General features: G+C 44.1%; 1 protein-coding gene across 6 annotated transcripts in view; it reads left to right on the top strand.

The window, feature by feature from the left end:
• Positions 1-340: 340 nt before the first annotated feature.
• Kif13b (kinesin family member 13B) overlaps positions 341-12,866 on the top strand; it is a 163,503-nt gene continuing 150,977 nt past the window's right edge. For all 6 annotated transcript variants that reach the window (XM_052191202.1, XM_052191201.1, XM_052191206.1 and 3 more), the window contains exon 1: positions 341-490. In XM_052191202.1, the coding sequence (XP_052047162.1) occupies positions 436-490 (55 nt within the window). In that variant the 5' untranslated portion in view covers positions 341-435. The remainder of the gene's footprint in view (positions 491-12,866) is intronic.

The raw sequence follows: 12,866 nt of genomic DNA, 5'->3' as shown, positions 1-12,866 counted from the left end.
AAGATAATAAAAGGAAGGCTGGGAATATAACTCTTGCCTAACATTCATAAAGCTCTAATTTTAATCTCCAGAAAACTCTCCACACACATACAAAAAAAAAAACTAAAACAAAAAAAGGAAAGAAAGAAAAGAAAGAGGAAGTAAAGGAAGAAAAGGAAAGGAAAGGAGACGGAGGTGCTGGAACGGTGGTACAGTTGTAAAACGGCGACAGAAGACTACAAGTTCCAGAGAGCGACGCGCGAATTTTCCCGCCAGCGCCTCGGCCCGCCTTGTGGGAACTACAAATCCCGGCATGCTCCAGGGCGCACCGGTTCTCGCCCCTCGTCGGTCCCGCCCCCTTTTCCCCCACAGCCCCCGCCCGCCGGGTTGGCCTCGGAGAGTTTGTCCGGTGGCCGTGGTAGACGGAGGTGCAGTGAGAACCCCGGCGGCAGCACGATGGGCGACTCCAAAGTGAAAGTGGCGGTACGAGTCCGGCCAATGAACCGACGAGGTGAGCGCTTGTTCCGGGCCGTGGGCGACAGGTGCTTGTGGTGGTAGAGCCTCGGCGTCCCGGGGGTCTCGGCGGGCTCCCTCCAGTGCGCGTGCGCCCTCGACGGCGCGGTCGGGCCCTCAGCCCTCCGCCCCGCCAGCTGTCAACGAGCTCGCCAGGCCTGGGGCAGCTCCGGCCTCGCAGCCCTCTTATGTACGCAGCTCTTAGGGCGGACAGCCCCACTTTTCGATTTTCCACGTTCCGTCTCTTGAACCTGCACCTTGTGGCTGTTTGCAGAAAAGGAAGGACATGCCTTCTTAGTTCTTTCTGGTTTATGATTGTTGAGAGGTTTCTTTTTTTCTTTTCCTTGAAGTGATAGTCATCATCTCAACAATAAATAGTCTCGGTGCCAAGATTCTTGGGAAATTGTATCTTTCAGACATGCTCTGAAGTCTGTAGGGAGGGTAGAGAAAGTAGATAAACCCAGGACACGTAAATCATCTATCCAAGTTGGAAGGGCTGAAGCCCAACTTGCGTCCGGAGAGTAGCTGGTTTTTTGCCTTTGCGGCTTCACCAGAGGGTGACTGGGCAGGGTACTTAAAATGAGGTGATGTGTTTGAAAACACTTTATATACATGTCTTGTTATTGAGGTTGCTGCTGTACTCCCGGGAGATGGCATTGCAGTTAATTGATTTAGACTACTGACTAGCCAGAATCATTTTTAAGTGCAGGACTCATTTTCTGAGGCTTCTAGTTTGTTTTACTGTGTTTGAAGTCAAGGGTGTAGGAAATAGTCTTTCTGTTTCCTTGCCCTTTTGTGTATATATTGAGGTAAACAGGTGGAACAGTTAACAGATTTCTCTGGTTGGCTGTTCTGCGGGAAGCTGGTTTCTCTCTTTTCTTCATGTTGGTTTGCCTACTTGAACCTGCTTAAGTCTGTGAGGCAAGTTTTCCCCTGAAGACTTAACTTTTTAAGCTCTCAGCTAATTGCCTCCTTGCATGCAGATTATCACAAAACAGGGTGAGGAGCTTACAAGTCTGAAAGTTTTCAGCTCTCCCATTTTTGAGTATCTAAACATCTTTATTTTAGATTGCTTCACCTCATTGTGATCATTACCGTGATTAAAAAAAAAAACAAAGGAAAAAAAAGAGAAAACAGCCAAATGAAATCCGACTTATCTGGGAATGATTCGGAAAGGAAGGGTTCAGCACATTCTTAAAATTTCCTTTTTGCAAAACACTTGGAAATGTCAGTGCTGAAGGAGGCCTCTAACCAGCCACCACAGCAGGGCTTGGCACAGATAGTTAGAGCCCAACTCTTCCTTGTTTTCTCTTACTGGGAGGAAGCTACTGTCTTTAATTTGCTATGCTTGTAATTCTGACAGTGGCTGTTACTAATGCTCAGAGTTTTGAGACATTCATTGAATGATTTTAGCTGTACAGTCATGTTAGCTGTTTCTTGTATTGAACATTGTCTTTCTTCCTTTCTTCTTCTCTCCCTCCCTCCTTCCTTCCTTTCTTTGAGACTGGGTCTCTGTACATAGCTCTGGCTGCCTTGGAGCTCATTATGTAGACTAGGCTGGCCTCAAATTCATAGAAATCTGCCTGCCTCTGCCCAGATCTTTAGTGCTGGGATTAACGGAATTCACCATGACACCTGACCCTTCTTTCCTTTTTAAAACATAGGTGCTAAGGATTTGAACTCTGATCCTCACTTTTATTTTATCCACCGAACCACCATTTGAGCTCATCCAACCACCAAGGCATCTCCCCAGTCCTACTTTTTTCTCATTTATTTATTTAGAGTCTCCTTGTGTAGACAGGGTGGCCTGGAACTAGCAGTCATCTTCGTCCCTCAGCCTCCTGAGTGCATTGTAGGGGTGCACCAACCACTCCTGAATGAACTCACTTTAAAATGAATGTTTACAGTTTGACCCCATTGTCCAGTGACAACTGCCCCTTTGTTGTTGTTTGTTTCTTCTTCTTCTTCTTCTTCTTCTTCTTCTTCTTCTTCTTCTTCTTCTTCTTCTTCTTCTTCTTCTTCTTCTTCTTCTTCCTCTTCTTCTTCTTCTTCTTCTTCCTCTTCTTCTTCTTCCTCCTCCTCCTCTTCTTCTTCTTCTCCTCCTTCTTCATTTTTTAAAGATTTATTTATTGTTATATGTAAGTACACAGTAGCTGTCTTCAGACACACCAGAAGAGGGCGTCAGATCTCAGGTTTCTGGGATTTGAACTCAGGACCTTTGGAAGAGTGCTCTTAACCTCTGAACCATCTCTCCAGCCCCCACCCCATAGTTTCCTCTGTCTTCTGTTTCTAGTGCTCATCACAGATAATTTCTTCATCTACAGGTTGTTATGCAATATAATAGAGAGGAATCTTAAAGCTTGTTATTTCTAACTTGGCATCTTGAATTCCTATGAAAAGGCAGTAGCAAAATTGAGCTCCTTTTTGCCAAGTTTGAAAAGAATTGTATTTAAACATGACTTCTGGGGAATGTAGTGGTTTAAATGATAGCATATGGCTGTCAAGTAGTTGGGTCTAGTCCCGAGTGCTCTTGACTTAGTCTGTATGTGTGGGAAGCGTCCTGAGGATTGACATGGACACAGGCTGAGACTGGGTCACTGGGTTGTAGTTCTACTCATAGGCTCTGTTGTTGAGTGACATTTGTATCTTTTGAGGGGAGACTGAAGGTCTCCAGAACTCTTTGGTGTAGGGTTCAGGACTTTGTGTGACTCAGTGGCTGGTTGTGCTGAAGGGGCTTCAGCTTTTCTGCTTTACTGTCTGTGGGTTTGAGAAACTTAATTGAATATCAAGCAGTAGTTCCTAATTTAATGATAGCTAGAGCTGTAGTGGCTAATTTGTCAAGATAGAGGAAGTGTGTGTGTGTCAGTGTGTGTCTGTCTGTCTTCTGTCTGAACCTTAGAACTTGGTGGAGGCTGAAGGATCTCAGTTTGAGGTGAGTCTGGGCTGTGGAAATAGACAGATTGCTTTTTTAAAAAGCAAAAAATTCCTTACATCCTTGTCTGCTAACAGCTAACCTTCCTTCCTCCTGGCCTCTTATTTTTCACCTTTTTTCCTTTGGTGATCCTGGGGACTTAACCAGGGCCTTGCATACACTAATGTTTTCATTCTGGTGTTATGCTCACTTATGTGTAATCGTACACAACTGTAACATTACAGCTTCTAGTCATCTGAAATAGGAAGCTAAGCTGATAAAGAAAAAGGGTAAACATTGTTTCTTAAAAGATATTGAACTTGTATTTGCAGATGATGTCCCTCTTCTTTTGTTTTTGTTTTTTTTGAGATAAGGTTTTAGGTGACTTAGGCTAGCCTCTGACTTGCTGTAGTTGAGGCTATCTTTCTGCCTCCACCTCCTGAGTGCTGGGATTACAGTCTTGTTCTATCATGCTTAGTTTTTTGTTTGTTTGTTTGTTTTTTTAAAGATTTATTTATTATTTATTTTATGTATGTGAGTACACTGTTGCTGTCTTCAGACACACCAGAAGGGGGCATCAGGTCCCATTATAGATGGTTGAGAGCCACCATGCTGTTGCTGGGAATAGAACTCAGGACCTCTGAAAGATCAGTCAGTGCTCTTAACTACTGAGCCATCTCTCTAGCCCCTCATGCTTAGTTTTTTGTCTATTTTTTTAGACTGTACAATTCAGCAGATACATTTACATTCTTCCATATACTGCACAGAAGACCATATCAATCTGTCAAATCATTAAATAATCTGAGAGGCCTTTATTTCTGTTTTATGTGTATGAGTTTTTTTCCCTGCATACATGTATATACACCATGTGTGTACATTATCCAAAGAGGCCAGAGAGGGTGTTGGATCCCCTCGAGCTGGAGCAATAGGCTTTGTGAGTTACCAAATGGCTTCTGGGAACAGAACCTTGGGTCCTCTGCTGAAGCATCTGGTGCTTGTAACCACTGCACCGTCTCCTCAACCTCTCTGAAGGTTTCCTAAGCATAATTTCTGTTAGATAAGGGACAGTCTCCTTTTCAGGAATTTGATATTTTACATTGGGTAGTTTAAAAAAATATTTAATAGGTAAATGAATATTGACTGCTTGCCAGGTTTCTAGCTCATATTAGATTGCATGGGAGCTTAAATTAAGGAACTGGCAATTTTATGTGCAAGATTAGCCATGAAAAAAAAAAACATTATAAAGTGTTTGGAAAATACTTTGCTAAGGGAATGGAGCAGAAAATTATGCCAGAAGTTGAGTCAGAAGGATTATGTCTGGTGTTCCTAAGAGTGTGTGATAACTATTTCAGAAGGTATTTCCAGTGAGTTTAAAGTTTGCATTCTGCAGCATTTAGAGGTAAAACACTAAGAAGTCAGAAACGATGTCTAAAAGAATCAGCACTTCCAGAAGTCCTGGTCCTAGTGATAACGTGGAGGGACCATGATTTAGGCATTGAAAGCGGTCCTAGCCAAGACAGACATGCTATGGGGAGAGCAGAACTTGAACCCCTGTGTAAGTAACTAAGAATGAATCTGTTAGTGTGGACATTGGTGAATAGAAACCATGTAGCCCAGGGGGCCAGGGCTAGAAGAAGCTGTGAGAGGAAATAAATGGATTGCTCTTGTGGAGAGGATTTTGCCAAAGACTTTATTTATGTTGCCCAGTGTTGTCTCTGTCTTCAAGTGTGCTGTATGGTTTCTCTATGAGGAAATGACTATCATGTGAGGAGAGACAATGAAAAGATAAACAGGTAGTGCTCACTGCTGCTTATTAAGTGCCAGGTGAGTGACAGGGACACTTAGGAATTTAGAAGAGTAAAAGACCTCTGCATGCCTGGTGATTAGGGAAGACTTCTCTGAGGAGGGCTGATCTAGGTTACAAAACGTTCCCAGCAGGAGGCCTATGATTTCCCTGGGTGGGAGGGGAAGACCTTGGTTCTCTGAGGAGGAAGCTAAGCACAAAGGCAGAATGAGTAAGGCCTGTTTAGGCTGCAGAGACTAGATTGGCCTGCCCCAAAGGAGGATTCTGCAGGGTTGACTGGAGGAAGGCGTGAGGACAGGACAGGTCTCCTGCTGAAGGCTAGGCCAGAGGTCATCTTAGGTGGCTGGTCTGGAGCTCTCTTTAGGCTTTTAGAATGTCATTTGGCCACAGGAATGAAAGAGAAAGATTGCTGAATGACAAGGCAAGTTCTGAAGACCAGATAGATGGCTGATTCCTTGCCATAGCTAGGTCTAAAACCTACTTGATAGAAGTGAAACCAGGTGAACAAGAGGTCAGAGACTCGCCACACTCAAGTAGCCTTGATTCAGAAGACATGGGGCAACTTCAGAAATGGGAAACTTAGAAGGCCCTGCCCATCAAGAAGGACATAGGAAGAGTTCTCTAGAAGTGAGGGGCCAAGCCAGGTGGTTTTGACCTTGGGGTTGATCACAGGGAGGCTTTGGGTCTTTCAGAAAGATGTCTGACAAATGTGGAACCACAGGTGGCTGAGGCTGGAGATTTCCGACAGTGTTTGCTGAAACAGAAAGTAGTTGTTTGCTGACATGTGCTTGATGTGCCAATGTCCAGTGAGACGCTCCAACCATTACAACACTGTTCTTGCTGACAGCCCAGGGACTGAAACTTGGGTCTGTGTACAGAGGACTAGAGCCCTTTGCTGAGGGTACATGCCTGTAACAGGCAACTTTGTTACAACCTGTGTTGCCATTTCTGTCACCTCCATAAAACCATGACTAATCCTCACTTTTCCACTTCTTCAGTTCTGAATGTGGGAGAAGGCACTGATACAGCTATTACTTAAGGAGATGAATTGAGGCATTTATTGAGTGGAAATGGACTTATTGATCTCTGCTTACTTACAGCAGGACATGTTCTCTGAACAGCCTTGGCTGAGATGAGCAGGGCTTCCTGGGGAAGCATCTGTGACTGACTGGTGCTTGGTTTTCACTCATGTAAGCTGTGGATGCCTTAGTTCAAGTATTGGTTGAAGAAAAACTATAATAACTGCTTTTTCTGTTTTTCTTCTGGGGTGCTGGGGCTTGTGAAGTTTTTTCTCTCCATCCAATGTGTAGGTCCAGGGACTCAAACTCTGAGGTTTGCCGTAAGCACTTTTTGTGGACTGGATTATCTAGCTGGTTCTCTGATAGTGATCTTCCAAAGACCTGCTCCAGTAGCTGTGCTAAGTTCCTGTTTGTTGCTGGGGCTCTAACCCAGGCCTTTCATGTTTCCTGTGGCTTTATCCTTAGTCTCAGGGCTTTCTATTTTCTATTGTGAGTTAGAGTTTGCTGTATTTGTTTTTTTTTTTTTTTTCCTCCCTCAAGACAAAAAATCTCACTAAGTAGTCTAGGTTGGTTGCAAACTTGCCATTTCCCTGCCTCAGCTTCCCAAGTGCTGGCATGTACGTGTACTGATGTGTTGTTCTGCACCCGCACACTGAGCCAGTTGATGCCAGATTAGAGCTTATATAAGCAGGTTTGTTGGGAAACTGTTCTCTGGTAGGCGAATTCACTGGGACCAAGGAAGGAGGCCAGGGAAGTCATCTTGGGAAGGGAATCAGCAGGGAGGGGAGGGGAAAAAGAGAGAGAGAGAGAGAGAGCCTCAGGCAGAGAGGGAGGAAGATGGGCAAGAGACTGAAATGTCTGGACTATATAGGGAAGAGCAGCCCAGCCCTGGGCTGGAATGGAAAGTTCGAGGTAGAAGGTTGGGTGTGCCAGGTAGGGACTGAGGGATGCTGGGAAAACTCAGAGTGCAGGTCTACTCTGGTATGTAAAATATGCACCTCAGCTGTTTGCTCTGGGGCCTGAAACTAAACATACACTATGACCTGGTGCACAGTTCTAGCTTTGGTTTTTTGTTTGCTTGTTTAGATAGAATCTTAGTTTGTAGTCCTGGCTGTTCTGGTACTTGTTATATAGACTAGGCTAGCCTTGAGAGCTCACAGGGATGTGACTGCTTTTGCCTCTCATTTGATGGGATTAAATGTGTGCACTGCCATACCTGGCCCACCTCTAGTTTTTAGAAAATACACATGCTTACTGTACAAGCTGAACTTTGAAATGTCTTTGTAGAATTTCTGTATTTCACAATCCCAGAGAAGGGGATTAGCCTTGTAGGATAATCAAGCTAGTGTTTTGGGGGTCTGCCAAAGAACTTGTGCTTTTACTGGGCCTCACAGGAACCAGGCAGATTTTAAGACAGATGGTAGTCAGAGGAACCTGGCAATTCTGAGAGGCACAGTCTTTCTTCCCATTCCACAGAGTATCACTGTACAACCTAGTCAGTCAGGATGGCTTCAAACTTACAACAAGTCCTACCTCAGCATCGTTAGTGATGAGAGTAAACACAGGCACAAGTCACCGTGCTGGTAAGTCACTATCCTTGAGCAGAGGAACGTAGGTAACAGCAGGTGGCATAGGCCAGTACGTGATCAGGCCACAGTGCTTGTGCAGGAATGACAGCTGTAGAGCAGTAGGGCTTGGGTTTGAGATGCACTGCTGGCAGTCCTGGCTGTCTTCCTTGCCTCCACAGCCCATGGTGGTGGTGGCAAGGGCTCCAAATAAAGTGAGTTCAGATGGTGTTCACCTTGAAGCACTGAGCCTACCAAATCCATCTCAGTCATCCACCTTAGATGACTGGGTGCATGCTGGTGGTTCTAGCCAAGAAGTGCAGAAGAGGCAGGTTTTAGGGGGTGGTGTTGGAGACTATGAACCCTGCTCTGAGTCATTAGCCAGCTTGAGCCAATGGTGATGTGCCAGGTACTCTATCTGCACCTGTAGAGTCAGCTGTTGCAGGTGCTGCGAAGACACTCAGTGGTTACTCGTAGGTAACTGGACAAAGGCAGTTGTGTAAGAGAGACTCAAACTCAGGGACTAAGAATCTGTAGAGACCTGGAGTCATTACAGTAGAAGAGAGAATTTATGTTAGGGCCTGTGTGAAGGAGAAGGTCACAGAGGCCAAAGGGACCCAAGAGAACCAAGGTGACAGAAATGCTGTGTAAGACTGTGGAGACAAAATGTATCACAGAATAATTGGCCCTCAGTCAGATGTCACTGGAGTGGCCATTTGTTTTGGCCTCATGGTGTTGATGGTAATTTTCAGAATAATATAGCCTAAATACATGGATGATTTGGTGATGGAGTGGGGGGTAGGCAATGTGTTGAGCATACCCATTGGGCATGCCAATATTGAGACTGTGAGTCTACATGAATATTCTGTCAGCTCCTCAGGGACAGGAAGGCAGAGGAGTGGTCTAAAGGGCCAGGCAGCCGGCACTAGGCCTTTCCAGCCTCTTCATTATTTAGTTTCTTCTTAAAAGTCTGGGAGATGTGCGGGCCAGTTATACATAGAAAGCTGGTGGAGAGGGAAAGCTTTGAAATGTGGGAGGAGGAAGAGGATGATTCTTTAATGGGAAGGCCCCAGAAAGCTTCTTTTTCTTAGAAAGATTAAAAGATTAAAAGTGAGAAGAATTGTGTGAGCTGAAGCAATCAGAGCCAGTGTGTAGAAAATGCTGAAGCTTGAAGAGGGCTGTGGATGCCATTCTGTTGGTAGGGCTTGCTTAGCATGGATAAAACCTAGCTCCCAACCCAGCACCACATAAAATAGGTGTGGTGTGGTGGTGCACGCCTGTGGTCCCCACAGAAGGAAGAGCTCAAGGTTATCCTGGGTAGCCACCTGGAACACTATAAATCCTGTCTGAAAGGAAATATAAAGCATTTGAAGGATTCCAGCAATATTTTATATCTATTGAGGGTCGTAGGGTTAGGGACTTTCTAAGTTCCCATCCAGTTTCGTGTGCCTGGCTCCTCCTCTTCCTTTTAAAAATTAGGTAAGTTTATGCACCAAAATTATACCCTTCAGTGTTTTGGGACATTCAGATCTGTGCAGCCATCACTGCTGTTCAGTCCAGGATGGTTGCTCCATCCAAAAAGTAGTCCCTTCCCATTCACCGATCCTGTCTTGTCTCTGTGGATTTTCCTGTCCTGGCTTTTCATAGAGATGGAATCATACAGCATGGAACAGGCATCTTCCAGCTGACATAATGAATTTAGGGCTTTACCCATACTGTATAGCATGAACCAAAACTCCATTCTTTTTATGTCTGAATACTGTCTGATTGTGCCTCCTTTTGTTTATTCACTGACCGTTTGGTGGGCATTTGGTTTATTTCCATCTTTTGGCTTTTATGAGTCAAGCTGCTATGAACATGCAGTACATGTTTAGGGTTTTTCTTTTTGATTTGGTTGTTTGTGTGGGCTTTTTGTTTGTTCTGAGATGTAGGTTCACTATGTAGCTCTGTCTTACCTGGAGCTCACCTTGTAGACCAGGCTGCCTTGAATTTACAGAGTTCCTCCTGCCCCTGCCTCCAGAATCCAGGATTAAAGTGTGTGCCACCATGCCTGAGGTAAGTTCAACATTTTGATTCAGGCTCTTCTGTGGCCCATCCCCATTTCTGCATCTCTTCTCTTGAGATGCTGGCATTGCAGGCTGTGTTACCTTGGCTGGCTGGTGTACAGGTTTTTGTGTGGCAGTGTATATTAGTTTTGTGTATGCATGGATACAGGAATGGAGTTGCTCTGACATATACCAGTTCTAAATCTTTTTTATAGATTTATTTATTTGTTTTATGTAAGTGAGTACACTGTTGCTGTCTTCAATGTCTCTGGAAGAGAGCATTGGATCCTATTACAGATGGTTGTGAGCCACCATGCGGTTGCTGGGAATTGAACTCAGGACCTCTGGAAGAGCAGTCAATGCTCTTAACCGCTGAGCCATCTCTCCAGCCCCAGCCAAGGGTTTTAATCACCCATTTCCAAATCTTGAAGTTTGGTTGTGGTTTTGAGTGTGTATATTTTGTGTTTGGGGCCAAATAAAATTACTGAAAATTTTCATGCTGTCCCCTCTTTCCCTTGACCCACATCATCTCTTACTGCATCTCCTCAGTGCTCAACTATAGTAGAGCTCAATCCATTGCTGTCACTTATAAGTTGAGTAGATTGTGATATTCACTAATATATAAAGGTAGAGATTACTTCTAATATATATTTATATATGCCTTACATATGGAAGGCCATTTTGCTTTCCTTAAAAGGTACTACATGTGGGCTGGAGAGATGGCTCAGTAGTTAAGAGCATTGACTGCTCTTCCAGAAGTCCTGAGTTCAATTCCCAGCAACTGCATGGTGGCTCACAACCATCTGTAATGGGCATCTGATGCCACCTTCTGATGTGTGTCTGAAGATAGTGACAGTGTACCCACATGCATGAAACAAATAAATCTTTTAAAAAAAAGTATTACATGTGTTTATTGGGGAGCAGCACATGCAGAGGTCAGAGGACGACTTGGAGGAATCAGTTTTCTTCTTCATCATGTGCATCCTGGGGATCAAACTCAGGTTGTCTGGTTAGGTGCCTTTACCCTTTGAGCCATCTTGCCAACCGTCAGTTTGCTTTTTATTTACATGGTATTGCCAGGTTTTATCCCCTTATCTGGAATATTGGAGCACAGTCAGACAGAGGACTCCAGAAGCCTGACAGTAGGAAGGATAAGCTGCTTCCATACGCAGTGTAGATTAGTGAGGGGTGGGGCTTGAAAACAGGACCACACATTACCTGCAGATGTTTAAATTAAAAAGTGAATCTCATAAGTAATTTATTATCTTCCTTTACAAAGTGGGCACTAGAGGTTTTGAAGAGTCACTTAGGGCTAGTTTTTTAAGTGACATGCCTGGTAAGAAGAGGAAGGGTCCCTGTGTTTGGGTGTGGACAATCTGGTTTGGAAATCAGAAAGGCAGATTACCAAATGGGCATCTCTGATACTTTACTCACAAGTGAAAGATCCATTTCCTCAGACGGAACCTGAGTTACATAAGGGGAGTGTCCCAGGCCCTGCCCATATTTTAATATGAAGTCATTGGGGTACAAGCCACAGTCGATTTGTACATTCGAAGAAAGACTTGTTTCAAATGATTGCTCACTCTTACAGAATGACTAATACCCTGGCTGAATAAGCAGAGGTGTCAGCTGTTGATGGTTAATATCATGAATAATTTGAAGTGGAAAGGTATCTTGCTTGGGAATACTGACCTACAATAGTTTGGGGTTTAATGCTAATACAGTATATTTCCTGCCCCCCCCCTTTTTTTAAAGGTTTATGAATATATCAGAGTACCCATGGTCCTGAGGATTATAAAGCCTGCTTAGTCATAACACACCTTAATGTGTTACTGAAGATTTCTAATTGGTTGTCAAATAGTGTAAATTAAATCTTACTCTTGTTACTTTAGGTTTCATTATGAATAAATGTGCTCATATTATTTATTGTAATAATAATTAGTATTTGGTAATGTTTGAATCATTTTAAGTGTATTGGCCAGAGACATTAAGGACATTTCACACTGAGCTTCCATCACCACCATCGTGAGCTGAGAGAGCCTGCTTATACTGTAAGATCAGGTGTGGTGACTTATAATGAACCCCCGCAATTGGGAGGTAGAGACCAGAGGCAGAGGCTGGAGGATTGCTGCAAGTGTTTTGGCCAGCTTGGGTTACAGTGTGAGGCCCTGCCTCTCCTCCTGCCCCCCTCAAAATAACCTCCCCCCAACTGTGTAACTATTATCCGCGTAACTCCTAACTCCTAGCCAGCCTGCTGACCCTGCCGTTCTTTTTTCTCTCTCTGTGAGTCTGGCTCTGGGACCGCCTGGAAGTGGTCTGTTACTTGTCCTTTTGTGACTGCTTCTTTCGGTTCACTTAACAGTAACCTCAAGGGTCAATCCTGAAGTGGGTGTGGGGTCACACACCTGTGACCCCAGCATTTAGGAGTGGAGATAGGAGGATTGGGAGTTCAAGGACAGCCTCAGCTACATATATAGCCTAGGTTACATGGGATCCTGTTTCAAATGTAACAAATTTGTTTTTAAAGGCTGAATAATGTTACTCATGCAGGGTGTGTGTGTGTGTGTGTGTTGTTTATCCAGCCATTCAGTAATGGATTCTTGGTCTTCTTCCACTTTTGGAGAGTATGAATAATGCTGCTGTGAATGAACTCTGTAGCTTTATTTTCACAGAGGTAGTACATAGCCCTTGTCCCTACTGTGTTATATGTATGTATGTGTGTGTCAGTGTGTGTACAAGTGGAGCCTGGAGGCTGAGGCTGAGTGAGTCACTCTTCCTCAGTCACTCTTCACATTATTTTTTGAGATGCAGTCCATCACTGAACCCAGAGTGTTCCATTTTGTTGCAAATATGCTAAGCTTTTTAGGTGAGTGTTGGGGATCCAACTCAGATTCTCATGTTGAATAAAGTGCGTTTACCCATTTTCTCTTCAACTCCTTAAAATGCTTTCTTGGATAACTAGCCTTCAAGCTCCCCAGACCTCACTGGTTGTTTGGGTCTGTGTCCTAGACTGTAAGCCCTGATACATTC

Source organism: Apodemus sylvaticus, chromosome 8, assembly GCF_947179515.1.
Source record: "Apodemus sylvaticus chromosome 8, mApoSyl1.1, whole genome shotgun sequence".
Taxonomy (NCBI): Eukaryota; Metazoa; Chordata; class Mammalia; order Rodentia; family Muridae; genus Apodemus; species Apodemus sylvaticus.
Note: the sequence above shows the minus strand (reverse complement) of the source record. Positions and strands in the feature narration are given on the sequence as shown.